This window comes from Microtus oregoni, unplaced genomic scaffold (assembly GCF_018167655.1).
Source record: "Microtus oregoni isolate MIOR12 unplaced genomic scaffold, Mior012 000028F_ref0000031, whole genome shotgun sequence".
Lineage (NCBI taxonomy): Eukaryota > Metazoa > Chordata > Mammalia > Rodentia > Cricetidae > Microtus > Microtus oregoni.
In genome coordinates, this window is record NW_024543087.1 from 29,003,548 (window position 1) to 29,021,062 (window position 17,515).

At 42.1% G+C, this 17,515-nt stretch overlaps 1 protein-coding gene across 3 annotated transcripts in view; it reads right to left on the minus strand.

Moving 5' to 3' along the window:
• Window positions 1–17,515, minus strand: part of Slc9a9 (solute carrier family 9 member A9) — a 555,668-nt gene that overhangs the window by 496,084 nt on the left and 42,069 nt on the right. For all 3 annotated transcript variants that reach the window (XR_005976519.1, XM_041677479.1, XM_041677480.1), the window contains exons 3-4: window positions 17,005–17,082; window positions 15,517–15,593 (exon numbers count right to left, since the gene is read on the minus strand). Coding sequence is in view for 2 of the 3 variants with exons in the window: in XM_041677479.1 (XP_041533413.1) it covers window positions 15,517–15,593; window positions 17,005–17,082 (155 nt within the window). In the remaining variant the exon portion in view is untranslated. The remainder of the gene's footprint in view (window positions 1–15,516; window positions 15,594–17,004; window positions 17,083–17,515) is intronic.

The following is a 17,515-nucleotide window of genomic DNA, read 5'->3' on the forward strand; positions in this document are numbered from 1 at the left end:
CCCGCCACCGCCTCCCATTTCCCTCCCCCTCCCCCAATCAAGTTCCCCTCCCTTGTCAGCCCATAGAGCTATCAGGGTTCCCTGCCCTGTGGGAAGTCCCAGGACCACCCACCTCCATCCAGGTCTAATAAGGTGAGCATCCAAACTGCCTAGGCTCCCACAAATCCAGTACGTGCAGTAGGATCAAAAACCCATTGCCATTGTTCTTGAGTTCTCAGTAGTCCTCATTGTCCGCTATGTTCAGCGAGTCTGGTTTTATCCCAGGTTTTTTCAGACCCTGGACCCAGCAATACCACTCTTGGGAATATACCCAAGAGAGGCCTTATCATACAACAAAAGTATATGCTCTACTATGTTCATAGCAGCATTGTTTGTAATAGCCAGAACCTGGAAACAACTTAGATGCCCTTCAATGGAAGAATGGATGAAGAAAGTATGGAATGTATTAGATTTTTTTACTCAATGACGCATCGCAAGCACTCTTCTATCCATTCTCTTCCCTTCTGTCGCGAATGCGTGTTTTGTGTAACTATTGCCAGGATCATTGTTTTGTGGAAAAGAATGTATCCCAACACTTGTTTCTTAAAGGAAGGTTGTACAGTTTAACACTTCCCATTGTAAGCATTTCGCAGACTCACTTCAGGGTGCTAAAACCCTATTCTCAGTGTAGAAATTAGCTTTAACGGGACAAAGAACTCACCATAGATAAGGTAAAAGATACACAAATTTGGTGTTTCTGGTGAACAATATGGTCCCTAAACAACATTTTATTTTATGTTCCCTGGCCCCACACTCGTCGTTTATTATATTTAACAGACATAATTCTCTCAACTCTCAGAAAACACTGTAAAAGCTTGTTCTTGACTCTTGTAGCCCCCCGTCTGGTGCTGGGAGACCCAGCACTGAGGCCATGCCTGAAGCACAGCCCTCTCAGCTCTTTCTGGAAACTAGAATTTCATTTTAACACAAACAGTCAGAGTTTCTTGAAATCCAGCTACCTTAGCACACACATTCAAATGGAAAAATCCAAGTTATGGAGGAAATCAATTAAGTATTCAATGGCCTCATGTTTTCTCACTCCAGTCAAAGAAAACAGGAATAAAAAATTTTATCTCAGAGTCTTTTTTTAGTCAAAAAAAAATAGTCTTGGGCTGCAAAAATAGCTCAGTGGTTAAATGCTTGCTCCTCTTGCAGAGGACCAGGGTTCAAAACCCAGCCCCTACATTATGGCTCACAGTTATACACAACATGAGCTCTAGGAGATCCAGTGCCCTCTTGTCTCCATGGGCCCCAGGCATACATGTGGTTCACAGACATACACACAAGGAAAATATTCAAACACAAAATAGAAGCTTTCTAAGTATTTTGAAAAAATACCATTTCTTGAAAATGTATTTTGCTTTTTTTTTTTTTTTTTTTTTTTGGTTTTTCGAGACAGGGTTTCTCTGTAGCTTTGGTGCCCGTCCTGGAACTAGCTCTTGTAGACCAGGCTGGCCTCGAACTCCCAGAGATCCGCCTGCCTCTGCCTCCAGAGTGCTGGGATTAAAGGAGTGCGCCACCACCACCCGGCTTGTATTTTGCTTTTTTGATAATTTTAGTAAAATTAAAATTTGTTTTGAAATTTAATTATCCATCTTATGAACATTATTAACCTTAAAACCAAAAGATATTTTCTGAACTGTTACCTAAAAATGTTGCCATGTCTTCTTTTCCTCGGTGAATGACCCCACAAAGAGGAATTCTTTGAATCAACCCTCCTGTGGACTTCTCAGGATCAGTGGGGGAGGATTAACTAATTCAGCTAGCAGTCTCTGTAAATTATTGCAATCAAATGGCACAATGAATGAAAACCTTTTGGTTGGGGATGGTTTGTGAGACAGAGTCTTGCTAGTTTGCATAGGCTGACCTCAAACTCACTATGTAGCCCAGATCAGTTTTAAACTGTGAGTCATCCTCCTGCCTCAGCCTCACAAGTTCTGTGTCTCTAGGTCTATATCTAGAGTTAACATTTTTATGTTAAACAAAATGATCCAGCTTTTATTGTCACGTTTAACAGTTAGGAAGCTTTTCTCTCCAACATCCCTCTGAATATTCCTAAACGCTGATGTTCAGTTTTGTAAGGGATCCCCCAAGTCAGATAATACTCAACTCCCTGGGCACGTGGGTCTGTGCACAACACTGAACTAAGTTCAGGTCCCCTTCTGGTATGATCCTGATAGGTCCCCTCATGCTACGGTTTTAACTGACCTTGACACATGTTCATAATTAGGTCATATGAAGACTATTAACACTATTCAAAACTTCTCCAGCCTATTTAAATAGCTATGAGCAACTCAAGGATAAACTATAATTTCTTTAGTTTCATGGAAACTTAAAACAAAATAATTTCCATTTCATCATGAATATTGGAATTTTCAACATGGAAGGAATGGAATCAGAGCATGTGTTTTGGACTGATATTGTACTGGCTAAGCATGTTCCTTGTAACTTATCCTTCTGGAATCCTGGGAGGGAGGAAAAAGGAGGGTGGGTGGAAATTATTTCACAACTATTAAGAAGATACCTTAAAAGTAGTTGTGTTTTCCTAATAAGATAAATGGAAAGTTGGTTAAATTTGGAAGGAAATGAAGAAAAACATTTAGGGTGATTTTGTGTTTTTTTCCAACAGAAAACCAATTTCCTTCCCCGCTAGAAGTTCAGTGGATGTAGTCAAGCTGAACTGCAGGTCAGTGGAAGCGACGGATCAGTTGAGTCTAAGGAGAGCTTAGAGTCATGGCTCCCGAAACATGTAATTTGGACTGTAATTGAGCGTGTTAATGTTAGCCAACCTGCATGCTCTGTGTATGTAATTTCCTCTAGACGAACTACATTCAGTTTTGAAACATCTTCTGTCACCGATGCTAGACTCTTAGTAAGATGAAGGTTTGCCTCCAGGCTCTGAACAACTTTACTACATTCACCATCCTTTATGGATGGACATCTCTGAGGAAAACGTCAAATCCTCGCCTACATGATAAGCAGCTGAAATAAAATGGGCTAAATCCCGTTTCTGGACGGAAGGTGCTGTGACTGGGTGTACACGTGCACACGGATGCACACACAACACATGCGATTTTACTGTTTATCACACCTCTCATAAGTCTCAAATTTTGTTTGTCTCTGTTTGGGGTGACTGATTTGAAGAGCAGGTTTCAAGGGTGCATAGGCCCTTAACTCTGTTGGGAAAACATTTGCAAAGTCAGAAATTTGAACAAATGGTTATCCTCCACTTTGACAAATATTAATAGCATTTTGGGAAGGAACCGGACCTCGGTGTTTATATCTGTACAGTAGATTAATGTTAGCCCTGACTCTCTCTCGTAGTTATACAATGAAAATACGGTGAGCTACACAAAAACACTGCTTGTGGGCAGAGGGCGAGGGCTAGGAAAACAGCCCCTTTTCTGTGGTTCTAACCCGCGCTGCCTTCCCTTAGACACAGGGAGACAAGAAGGGAAACTAATCCCTCAAGCCTGAGCCATGCACAGTAAATGCTCACGTTCTTTCAAATGAGTTTCTCTTTGCTTCCCCGTCTCCTAGGATAATGTTTCCCTCTTTCTGTATTCCTAATTTCCTTTCACTGGGTAAGGCTGTAATTGTATTCAGCCCTGTGCGGTGCGGTATGAAATAATCAGGTCATTGATTTCTGGGGAGGCCCTCAATCTTCAACCTACAAGAGCTACTGTTTTGCTGTGGATTAACAGCGACATTGCCACATTCACGCAAACAGTTTATCTTGACGTGGAAGAAACCAAGTTTTGCCTAGGAAGACGAGGATTTGGTGATAGAATACCAAGTTACTAAGAAATCAATAGGAACAACTGAACTTTGAAAGAGAAGTGGCAGGGAGACTCGGCAGCGATTAACAGGTGGTGTGGAAGGAAGGGAATGCTGTCTCATTACCTGGCACCTAAACTATAATGAAGGTACGGCCTGTAAAAGATGCTCTGAATTACAGTTAATTAAGGATCAGCAATACAATAGATGAAGTCCCAGGCAGCTCTCTCATCTACTCATGACCTTGTCGATAGTGCAATGTGGATACTTAAAGAGAAGACGCAAAGGTCTCAAGAGAGCTAATCTCCATTCCTTAGTAGAGAGGAATTTAAGGGTTAAGTGTGAGCTACAGAGCAAGCGTGGTACTCATAGCAGGTATAAACTATTGAGAAAAAGACCAATTGTGAGACGAATTAATGAAGACTTTCCACCCAGCCTTAGAGTCCAGCTTCTAGTGCTGGTCTCAGAAGGCCAGGTGCCAGGAAACGGAGAAGTGGAAAAAGACCATCACACAAGAGATTCCATCTACAACAGGCCTAATGACTTTGGGGAGTTCACGTGCCTAAAAGGGAGCCAACTTTCAATCAGTATGGGACAGAGGGCGTATATTAAGAAAGGGATCATATAAAATATTTATAATAGAGAAATCCTGCTTTAAATGAACAGGTTATTCTTTAAGCAGTTTCAGGTTTATAAAGAGTCGAGCAGGAAAGATTCTAAATATGATCACATCCCCTGAGGCTAGACTCACGGTGCGTCTTGCACTATCTGGTCCACTTGTTACAGCTTCCAGCCTGATGCTGATATATTTCTGCTGACTAAAGCTCATAACTGACATTAGGGTCTGCTTTGTGTCTTATACATTCTATGTGGATATTCCTTCTCGAGATTCCTTGAGTTTCCCTTGTAAATTAATGCAATGTTTGGCATGAGTCTATAAAACAAATTAGAAGATCTCTCGAAATACTTTATAACTTCCTTGTTATTGCAACAAAAATTAGAAAACCATTCTAACAAAGCAAAATCGGGACATTTTACAGAAGTAAATATATCCTGTCTCATTTTGAGGGAAATCTTGAAGGATCAAGTGAGTTTTCTACAGAGAAAGCATGCAAGGCAGTGGTTGACATGTGAAAAATCCCTAAAGGATGCAAGAAACTGTCTTTGCTGTACTTTATAATTCCCTTTTAAATTTTGTTTCATTTGAGGCAGGGTCTCAAGTAGCCAAGCTGGTCTTTAACTGTCTATGTAGCTGAAGATGACCTTGAAGACCTCGATTTATAAGTTCTAGATCACAGGCAAGGGCTACCACACCCAGCTTTGTATTTAAAATCTCTTTCATGTGGTAGAATTTTCTTGAAGAGAGAAAACAAATGCACCCTTAATACACCAAGAAAACCATGGGTTAATAGCTTCAGAAAGTACTAGAACTTGCAAGAAAAGTATAAAGAGAACAAACTCACTCTTACAGTTTACAGGCAGGAGATGCAATTGGAAGGCAAGTGGCTGAGAGTGGCAAGGCCATGACTTGCTTATCAATGCTGAGCAATGACGTCACCATTGTGGTCGTGGTTCCCTTGATCACGTGGGTTGCCTATAGGAAATGATCTCTCCGCCTGTCTCTCAAGCAGTGTAGATTAGCCGGCAAGAGTGAAACAGTCCAGTAAACCTCTCAGAGCTGTAGTTAAGATTGACTTCTAGTCTATTTATCGGGACCGTTTTAATTTAATGACATCGGGGTGTAATTGCTAAGTCAGGCTGAGTGCTTCCCACACCTGAAGTGCTAAAATCCGTGGACCAGAACACTGAGTGTGTTTCCCTGTGATGCTTCTCGGCGCCAAGCTAACAGTGTTCTACCAATTATCTCCTGCATGAGGCACATACACTATTATGTCTAGGCGGGAGTCGTATAAATCCTGTGGCTATGAATCATAAAATCAGCTGATTTTCTTTAGTTTTCGTGGTTTCTGAATAATATGGATTCAGTATTGGTTGAAATTGTTTCCATGCCTATAGTCTGCGTTTAGTAAATCCTAAGAAAATTATTAAATTTGGGAACGTGGAACATTTTAGTGTCAGTGGGAGTCGCCCGGGGCCCTTGTGAAGATGCAAACACAGGCTCAAGAGGTCCGGGCACCACCTGAGACTGCGCATGTCTAACAAACTCCTGACGCTGCTGATGCGTTGGAGGCTCAAGGATGCAATTTCACTGCAAGTACGGGCTTGGCATACTCCAGAATCAGTGACATTTCATAAAAGTCACTAAACAATCGGGGCCTTTGGGTGCCTGCCTTCAAAGGGGCAGCCAAGGACAGAAACAGCTATCTGCGCTGACTCCGGGGAGGTTAAAACGAGACAATGAAGACAGCGTGCTCAGTGAGGGCTAAGCACTCAGAAGATGCGCACAGAGCTAGATGAAGCCACTTCTCTTGTTTTTTCCATCTGTTTGACAAGGAGGGTATGTAGAGCTCTCACATAGTTCCACTGTTCTCATTGGCAATTTAATTATTGACTGATGTGGGAGTGATTTCTTATTAATAAAGAAACTGCCTAGACCCATTTGATAGGCCAACCCTTAGGTAGGCGGAGTAAACAGAACGGAATGCTGGGAGAAAGAAGCTGAGACAGGGAGTCGCCATGGTTCTCCCACTCCAGACAGACACAGATTAAGATCATTCCTGGTAAGCCAGCTCTTGGGCTACACAGATTAATAGAAATGGGTTAGATCAATATGTAAAAGCTAGCCAATAAGAAACTGAAACTAATGGGTCAGGCAGTGTTTAAAAGAATACAGTTTCCGTGTAATTATTTCGGGTAAAGCTAGCCAGGTGGCGGGGCACAGCCCGCCGCTCAGTACTACAACAATTGACCAATGAAAAGCAAGGGCAATAGAAGGTCAGCCTAGTAGGAAGCCCAGGGAAGAACGAGGAGGGCTAGTGTGTGACTCAGACCTCGCTGTATTTGACAGTCAAACCCACAGTGAGAAGGTTGTGTGGTCTACTTCCTTGGGATTCTAGGCTACTCGTCCGCAAGGGGCGGGGAAGCGCAAGTGAGTGAGCATGGTCGGGTCCGATGACTTGTTGGTGTTTGGAGACAGCGCTCCAGGAAAACCATTTACACGGTACAACTCTGCTTTATTCCAGAAATAGAGGGGAACATAAAGACTGGGGACAGTGGCGGGGGCATCATTAAGTGGTGTGCTCCTATCAGAAGGCTTCATATGTGGCAGCAGAGTCCTATAGCAAAGCTTTGAGTACAAGTCTCAGTTACCATATCTGGAAGGCTTCTAGCAGGAAATGTGCCAAGGGTCACATGAGAGATGAATCAGGTATCCAGGCTTAGAGACAGCTTTCAGAGAAGGTCAGTCCTCTGGGCACAGAGGAGTCTCCAGATAAGGTCAGGTTGAGATCTGGAAGCCTCGCTAGGGAGGGAGTCCTCCATGTTGCTGAGCTTCGGAGAGAGCTGCCAGGCCATGGTAGATTGCAATCTCTGACCAGCAAGGTCTCCCAGCAGGTTGAAGTCAAAAATTTATGTTTGATGATGATGGCCTTTATTTTTCTTCACCTGAACATGGCTCACATTGCCTTTAGGGAAGAGGCAGAATCAAACTCTAGCACTTCCTGCCTGTTCTCTTACTATCTACCAGGGCTTTCTTATGCTTATCTTCATAGTCTTGCCAAAGGGGGAGGGGTGGCTCTTTAATTACAACCCTCAGGTCAGCTGAGTCATATCTAAACTTTAGGACACAGGTGTCAAGATGTGGCCTGGCACTGCCTCCCCACCGTGGTTAACTGCTGTCTTGTCCTCTGGCTTTGAACAACAGGCAGCATGAGCGCTCTGTCTGGCTGCTGGCCTCTGCTGGGATGTCTTATCTGATAGGATATCCACTCCTGGATCCCTGTTTGGCTTTCTCTGGAGCAGTTTAACATCTCAGGTCAGAAGTCACGTCCCCAGAAGCCTCTCTAGTCCTCGGTGTGTTTCTGAAGCCTACTACTCTGAGTACATGCCCAAGTCACAGTCAAAAGTCACAGCCAATCATGACATATGTGAGGGAGCCCATTTTACTTAGGCCAGTCAAGCAGTCGGAGGGTGGAGGTCACACAACAACTTTAAGGGGGAACCAGAAACTACCCAGGAGAGCCCTGCTTACACCACTGAGTCATGGAGGCTGTTTGAAGACACCAGTAATTGGAAGTTGAAGGTTATTAGATGGAATAGAAATTAATATAATCTTTATTTTTCCTACTTTTTATCTGAGTGTGTGTGTGTAAGCAGTACTACATATACTGTAACTCTCCTATCAAATTTTTGTTAAATGAGGAAAAAAAGCAGATTTTACATTTTAGGGTGCTAGAGGATGAGAGAAAGGCTTGGGTATTTCATTTACTAGGAATCCCATCGCTAGAAGCCTTCAGCTACATGGCTCTGTGGAAGGGCTCGTCAGACAAAACCTCTCTCAGTATACTTTTTAATAATTTACGCATTTTTCTTTCATGATTAGACACTGCTCTTGTTCCACTCCAGCACTTTTACATAGCATCCTTCAGTGCTTCCAATATTTCTTTTGCCAATTTGGAGTCAGGTTTCATTTTTCTTTGGGAGTTTTTTTTTTTTTTTTTCTTTCTTGTTTCCCGGCTCTGGCAGTTTTAGCTCCAGCACCATGCAAGCAGCAGGGGAATGGGACTAGCAAATCCGTGAGTGCTCTCTTCCACCTCCAAATTGCCCCTCTGATGCCTCTCGATCGTCTCTTCCCCCTACCTTTTATTTCTCTCCCCATACATAGCCCTCTCCTCTCTACTGCCAGCAGTAGAGTCTGTGCCTGCTTCGATATGGAGAGAAGAAACCACCCTGCCCACAGCCTGTGCAGTCCCCTCACAGACGAGAGATCATGTTTCTTACTCAACTGTGTCTGGGAAGGGATATATTTATTTTCCCTCTTGATACCAGAGATAGCTACTCCAACCAGCTTGGAATCCAGAGTAAATGAATGCACCCGTGAGGTCCAGGCCTGGTAGCCTGGCCCAACAGGCCTCCCTTGAGCTACTTTCAAAGTCCAAGAAAGAGAGAGACATGGAGAGCAGGCCAGATGGCCTCAAGAGATGGAGAGGAGGTGGCTGAGAAGAAAGGACCTGGAGAAGGGAAAACAACAAGAAGTGGGGATGGAAAAAAGAGGGAAAACAGGGGCTATGGGACTTCTAAGAGTGAACCTGGGGGTCCTGGCAAACCCTCCCTTGGCATTTATGCCTCTCTGCTGCTGCCTGCCAACCCCAACTGTTCTCATTAAAACACACAGAGGAAAAGAATAAAAGGATTGGAAATGAACCACAGGGTAACAAAGCGGAATTCTCTAAGTCCATTAAATAACTCCTCCTTATCCCTTTCATGTTCTAGGTAATTTAACTGATACATGCAAGAGGCTATACAGAAGATGCATTATACATCATAATAATACACTAGATGGTGTACCTGGGGAAACACCAGTCCATGGCTCAGTACATTGTGATGATTGTCTCCTTTGTGTTTCTTTCCGTGTCTTTCTTGCCTTTTCCTCCAAGAACTGATCATGGCACTGAATTCTGTTTTCAGTCCCTTACTTAATACACGTTTGCACACATATCTTCACATCCACATGTATGTGTCTTAATAGTATTCAGTGTTCGTCAGTTACAATGATGCTATAGCAAATGTGCCCATTTCACATACTATTCTTGAGATTCATCTATGCTATCATAGATAATGTTACTGCTTTTCCCTGCTGTGAATTTTTATATCGTATAAATTTACTTGTTTATATTCCTATTGATGGGGTCTAAATTGTATCAAGTTCCTACTTGACCACTGAAGCCACAAATCTCCTTATGTACACTCTCTCCTGTTCATGTCCATGGGGATCCCTAAGAAAAATATAAGGTATGCAATTATGTACAAACTACAATTTTAATAAATGTGAAATGTTTGTATATTCATATATATATTGTAGTAAATTTATATAAACAAATAAAGAACTAATGATTCCTAAAGAATAATATAGCCTGAGTCTTTCTAAGTAAATACTTAGAAAATTTAAAAATACTAAAATCTAAGAAGCTGAGGTAACTAACACTAATCAGTAGTCGTTAGTTGTGGACATAGATTATGGATCATTCCTGGAAGACATGCAAGGCTAGCTAATAAACGGTATTTCCAAAATCGGCTGTACACTTGAGATGAAAAATTTAACTGGAAACCTACTGTCACTACAAACAGCGTAAGTTTAGAGTAGTTAAGAGAAATGTACCGTAGGAGTTCTTGGCAGAGAAGGGCTTATTAAACAATGAATACAAAACAGCTAAGCACTCTGCAACCTGAGAGATGCACTTCCAAGCCATGCAAGTGAGTGCGGATTAACACAGGCCACATGCAAAAAGCTCGAAAGAGTTTGTGAGAAATGGACAAAGCAGCTCAGATGAACAATCAGGAGGTCACACCTGACGGCTATGATGCAATTTCATTTTGTACCGACTGGACTGTGAAACATTAAGAGGAAAAAAACGGTAACATTACTTTGGAAAATGGTTTTGATGTTATTTTGTGAAAACCTGAGTGGTTATTTTAGATTTACAACCCTTCACTTCCATTCCTCAGTCGACAGGACAGATGGCCATCAAGTCCGGGAACAAAAATGCATAATAACTACTGTATTGTCACTACCTTGCCACACAGGATAAAGCGATAGTATGTGTATTTCCAGACTTTATAGCAGCTCTCAGTATATTCTGAAGACGCCTTCAGTCCTAACTAAATAAGGGTCCCATAAAACCCTAACTGTGGCAACTCTGTCTTTGCCCTGACCTTTAGGAAGGGAAGGTTCTTTTTCTTTTTCTTCCATATAGATTGTAGCTCCCTGAAGGATCTGATGAAATGGGGAGATCTGTGCAGGCCCTAGCCTATAAAAATTCACAGCTAACTCAAAGACCTTCACTCTTCCCTGAAGTCTTTGTGCACGACCTCAGGGTTCCTGTTGCTCAAGTTGAGGGCTCATCTCGAATTTATTCTCTTCCTAGGGTTAGTGTTTAAAGACACGAATAAACGTTAGCTTTTTCCTCTGAGCTGCCAGCTTCACATTTAGCTTCTCAGTGACCGAGGTGCCCCTTCTTTAGGGCTAAGTATTTGGGGGTTGCTGGGGCTCACCCTATCAGTAGATCTAAAGGTCCCCAGGTGAGCAGCATGTCTATTCAGAGGGCAGCAACAAGCACCCACGAAGCCCTGGTCAGGATTGTGTCTCTTAGACAAGACTGCCGGGCATCTTAATATTCTGTGTATATTAAGGATGCCTATGGGGAAATCAGTCCTGAGGAATGTTGGCATGCATAATGTAAACAACCTCCTATTTATGAATACAGGTTTTCCCGGGTGAATTATCAAGAGTCCAGTAGTATTAAAGACGTAAAGTATATTCTAGCTTCCTTCTAGCTGCCTCCAGTGAGAGATGGAAGGTTTGGCTTCTTCTATGCAATCATATTTACAGCTAATTCTTAAATACCCAGATTTCATAATCAGTAGCTATAATGATAAATGTATGAACTTGAAATCACTGGAGAGCTAGTCTATCAGGCAGGTACAGTAACTCAATGCGGAACGTGAGTGTTGTAGCGAGTTGTATTAGGAGGATAGGGGGCTGCTGAGAGTATGCACTCTGGGGTCTGGCAGGCTCTACCAGTCACTACTATTTGATTGCTGTGCAGCTTTGAGAAAGTCTCAGACTTGGCAGTCTTGTACACATACATAAGTAACAACAGCGGTTATTGTTATGATGATATGAGATAGCATATGTGAAAAGCTTATCTCAGCACCTGGCATGAGAGAACAAATTCAAAATGCTAGCTGTTCTTTTTATAAATATTTCTGGTATTGTACAGTTGGTTTAAATTCTCCATTAACGGAGAGACTAAAGAGAATACCAGTCTCATTGCTCTTATAAAAGTATCTTGGGCCAGCAAGATGGCTCCATGAATAAAGGTGCTCATCATCAAGCCTAACAATCATGATTCGATCCCTGAAATTCACATGGTGGAAGAAGAGAATAGAGCCATGGTATGTGGGAGTCTACACACACACACAGTTTAAAGTTTAAATGGAGTTATGACACCTGGGGTAATAATATTCTCCTCCGAGGGCCATAGATTATCAAATAAAAAAAATCATAGTCCTAGGCAAGAGAAACTTCCTTTTGAGTTGTTGGTCACGGGAGTCCAAGAGACGCCCCATAAACAACACAGGCATTATACTGCTTTTTCGTTTCTTCCTGGAATTTGAAGGTAAATCTCTATTGCTGAAGATACCACATACTTTAGACACAGGACTTGAATGATTCAGTGGGATATGATGTGGAAACCTTCCTAAGGATAAACTCTCATAGTACCAGAAGGTGCTATGCAGGATGCCAAAGGAGAAAAGTAATCAACACTCCCAACTAGCTGTAAAGCAATAATCCACAACAGTGACTAGGATGGCAATATATTAAGGGTGCAATTGTGGCACTTATATCTTGGAGGTAATCAAAAACTTTCTTATTGCACTTAAGGCATGCTCAATAGGATGGAATTAATGCCTAATACTGTAAACCTAGTTGACTGGGCATGACTGGAGATGTCATGGTCCATAAAGGAGAATCTACTCTCTTTCTTAAACCATTTCCCTAATCTAATGTAATATCTAACTGCATTCTAAATAATTAACCTTACACCCACAGAAGAGTATAGCTCTCATTCCTCATCAAAAAAGCTTGGGTTTTACAGTGGATGGAGACCATTACAGAAATCTACAACTTGTCAAAACACAGAGAACAACTGACTGTGAGCTGCGCGGGCCAGCAGATAAATCCACAACACGGCTCATACACTTGAGGCTCAGGGAAGTTTGTAGAACATGGGGTGGAAAAACTAAGAATCAGAGGATTAGGGCATCCACTGTGTCTTAGGATGAGATGCCAAACCCAAAATCTCAAAAATATGGTCATTTAAATAATGCGTACACAATGTCAACACCAGTTAACATGCCAACATGAATGGAGGGAATCTCACAGGCCACACCTCTGGGTGAAGAGTTACATGCAGTTATGGCTACTATTAGAAAGAGATTCAGTCTTCTCCGTGGACAAGCCCCTGATAGGCTATCCAATCCCCAGTGGTCGGTACTAAACACAGATACATATGAGCAATACAAAATGGGGGCCAGGCAGTGTGGGCACACGCCTTTAATCCCAGCACTCAGGAGGCAGAGGCAGGCAGATCTCTCTGAGTTTCAGGCCAGCCTGGGCTACAAGAGCCAGTTCCAGGACAGGCTCAAAAGCTACAGAGAAACCCTGTCTTGGAAAACCAAAACAAAACAAAACAAAACAAAAATGGATTCAGCAAGCCATATCTATATATTCATACATACATATATGAAACAAGAAAGAAGAGGTCATGAACTTGGGAGAGAAATGGGGAGACCCAGGAGGAGCTGGAGTGGGGAGAGAGTTATAAAAAATATAAATATGGTACTTGTGTATAAAATCTTTAAAAAAAATTAAAAAGAAAGCAGCCTGCAAGATTTTTGAGACTCCTATTATGCATGGTTTAAACAAGGAGCGTAGTTTTGAGGATTTTCCCAGAACTACACTTCTCCTCTAATGACTACTTAAATTTTCAGTTATGCACGTAGCATCCATTAGAAGAAGCCAAGTACAGTGAAACACACCTTGAAGCTCAGCTCTTGGGAAGCTGGAGGACTGAGACAAGTTCGAGGCTAGACTTTTCTACAATGCAGATTCCAGGCTAACCTTGGCTAACTTGAATGAATTACACAGTGATCTTTCTCCCCCCCCCAAATTAAATCCAAATTGCAGTAAGTGAAAATCATCATATCTCTTAAATTGGAACATTCTGGAAGAGCTATATCATGCACACCATGCATTGCTCCTTCTACTTTTTATGGACTATTTCAGACCTAAGAAAAAATAGAAGTTTAAAGAAATTAAAGTATAAAATGTAAATATATGTAAATATACTTAAAATTAGATGGACAAAGGGAAGAGGATATTAATGAAAACTAATTATGCTATAATTAAATACTGTCTAGTTGTTTTGAAACTTCATCCATTATAAAACTCAGATCCCCATAATACAAACCCATTAAAATTGATGTTTGCTATGAACCAACAAATGCCTGTCGAGAGGCCATGTATCTCAGAACCCTCTGTGAGTCTGGCATGGTGCCGAGGGGTGTAGGGAGGTCAAGAGCTACACTCTCTTGGGTCAGGAGCTAAGCTTTGGAGTTCTGTCTTGACCGTGGCCCTGCTTCTCACTGATAATAACCCTGGCCTAATTAGTCAGCCTGTCAAGATGCTTTCTCTTCAGACTGAGCAGCTTTAATGGAGTTCAATGATTTGTAAGGCCCTTACCAGTTTCAAAATTTACAAATCGAGCTCCTGCATACACACACGGGTCATGAAGGCTTCCCCAAACCGCTTTATGAAGGACCAGGCACGCAGTACTTGTCAGGTCACAGGCAGTTTAAGGGCCACTCAAGAGTCTACGTGTGACGAGTTTTCACTCACGCAGGCTTCCACTGGCAGCTAAAATATTCAGCGGCTGCCCCACCTTAGCCATGTTATGCATTTTCACAGACTGCAGAGATCAGTGGTTCGAACTCTAACTAAACACAGGCTCTCCCTGCTTTCGGGTTTGCGCGGAGCCCCGAACACCTCCTTGGCTCTGGCGGGCCCACACCGAACACCTCATAAGAGAAAGGCTGGAGGCGAGACTGGTGTGTACGCTCAGCATCACTTTCTTGGTTAGAGTGTTGAGAAATGCAGAGAGTAAAACAATAAATGAATAAACAAATATGTAGAGTTGGCGCGTCTCCTGGTTTAAGATGGATACGTCATCAAAGCCGCAGCAGCCGATCGTCTTTCTGCAGAGGGCTATCATTTTCATTTCTGGACACATTTCAGGGTGTTGGACCTATTTTGCTTTATGGTGAGCTGTGTGCCAGAGTCTCTGCAGTTAGACTCTGGACCAGCAGCATAACCAATAAATATACTGAGAAACAAAAAAGCTCAGATTCTACAGAGTGGCAACCACAAAGTCACCCCAGCTATTTACAGTTCTGCTGGAATTTGAGTTACCTGTTTCAAACTCCTTGCTTATAAATTTCCCGTTAGAGGAAAACGCTGGGCATATAGTCACTGCTACATTTCTGTCAAATATAGGTAAGGCCTTACAAAGATGATGGGAAAATGCATTGAGACCATATCCATTACTCAAGCTAAGTAAGAATATGGTTGGCTTCTCATAACTCAGGCAAAGAGGTCCACACACCCTAAATCTGAAGCACAAACTCACAGAGAAAATCCAGTCGTCTAATAGCAGTTTGCTTTGCTTTAAAGCCTTATGTTTGTCAGGAGATACAGAAATGTTGACCAGGGCTGGAAGAAATCTATGAAGACGTGATGTCTGAGGATGGCACTCTGTGGCAGGAGGCTCGCCTAACATCTTAGATCCCCACCATGGTAATTCAACAAAACAGCTACAACACAAACCAAGTGAAGCAAACCCAAATGAGATGGACTAAAAGAAAACACACTTGATCCAAAAAGCAAGAGTCCAGGGGTCTGAGATCCCGTCCCAGACAAATGCCCTCCAGCCACCAAGAGCTCAGGCTCCGAATGTCACTTACCCTATGACCACACAGGAGATGGCTGTTCCCAAGAAGGCATATGTTAAAATGGATCCCAGGTTTTGAAAAAAGTGCCTCTGGGGAGAAACAGAAAATATTTCATAGAGTACATCTGCATTTCGTATTGAAACAGAAAGTAAGAATAAGCCTGGCCCCTCATAGCCTCCCCTTCTCTCAGTATTTAGGCAAATCGTCTTGTAACCTCATGCTTAGATTTACTTCTCCTGAGTATGAAGCTAAGCAAGTGACTTCTCCACAAATAAGGAGAAAAGGAAAGCAAAAAAAAAAAAAATCTGAATGATGACAACAGGGGAAAGATAACCCACAGAACCACCTAGAACCCAGAAGAGGGAACAGGCTGGGCCATGGTCAGGGCTCTGGAACAATTAATCGAGACACAGTTGTCAAGAAGGGTTTTGTAGACACAACACCTTTAACTTTCAAAATATTATTCTAAGAGACTTAAATGGCATCTGAGTGTTCTCCCCACCACACATCTTCTGAATGTGTTAGGACCAAACACTAAAACCCTAGCGAAATAAACAGTTCATGGCTTGAATATGAAATGATGCCTAGCACTGAGGTAGGGTCTGATGAAGGATGACCTGCAAAAATCTAGCCTGAATCCTTGCAAATGCTTGCTTAAGGAAACTCCCTTCCAGACTTAGTGAGAGCCCAGTAGCCAGCGTTGACAGCAAGAGGGAGCCCGGAGTCCACAAAACAACAACAACAACCCGTCTGGGTCTGTAATGAAGAAGCTGCCTTACTGCAGGGTCTGGAAGGCCAAAGCCCTGGGGGTCTCCAAGGTGGGGACTAGGCAGCAGAGGAGTGGCATGTTCCCTCTGTCCCACTCTGTGGGACAGCACTAGTCACCTAAGTGACAGGGACAGTCAGCCTGTGCCCGAGAACTTCCAGGCAGGAGCTCAGAGATTGAAAACAGTGGCTCTCTCTGTGAATAACCCCAGTCTTCCTGACTCTGCTCCCTGGTAACAAACCCAGTGGCAACTAGAATGTGAGCGCTTGGGGCACATCATCTAGGCTAACACTGTCCAATGACCAAATCGCATAGGTCACGTATGCATTGACGGATCTCCTACAGGGTCACATTAAATAAACTTTTAAAAGATGAAATGGAGCTTGTAAATGTTCTGTTTAACACAGTATATTCCTAATGCTATAGTTTCTTTATGAAATCAATATAAAACATTATCGAGATGATTTTCATTCTTTTTTAAAATGCTAAGACTTTAATATCTAGGGTACATTTTGCATTTACAGCAAATCTCACTTTTAGACAAGCTATGTATGACTGAGCCCTGAGCACAGGTTTAATAGAGTTAAAAGAATTCTGAGAATGTCAGGCTTGAACACTTACTGCATGATGCTGTTCCTACTGAATTGGAAATCCCATAATATATAACTACTTCTCATTGGTGCTGGCCAAATTCTCTACTTAATGGTAAAAGAGGGGTGGCTGCCTAGGTTTACCTTCTTCAGACTGTATCCTGCATGAAATATAATGGGAGGCAGTAAGACGTTGAAGAAGATTTCTGGGTCAAATGTCATCTGCCAAAGAAAGACAAAAGTTAGACACGTGTTTAGAAAACAGGTATAACACTTTTGCAAAGGTTTATGAAGGTTATACTGACATGCTATTAAATTAGCAAAGACAAAAATAAGAAAAACCATAAAATTAGAAATTCATAGGTAACTGTCTTATAAAATAATATTTAAATCTACAATGTAGATTTTTTTCATCCTGGTGCTAACAATAACACACAAAAGTAAATATCAATAAAATTTCTCTAGGAAAGAAACTTGTTCTTTTAACTTGATTGTCTTTCCTAATTTTATTTTTTTATCCTAGCTTTCACTGTACATCCAGAATAACCTTGAACTCACAATCCTCCTGCCTCAGCCTCTCTAGTACTGAGATTATAGGGTAGGTATCACCATGCACAACTCCTTCCTTCATGATATGAACTCAAGTGATTTTAAC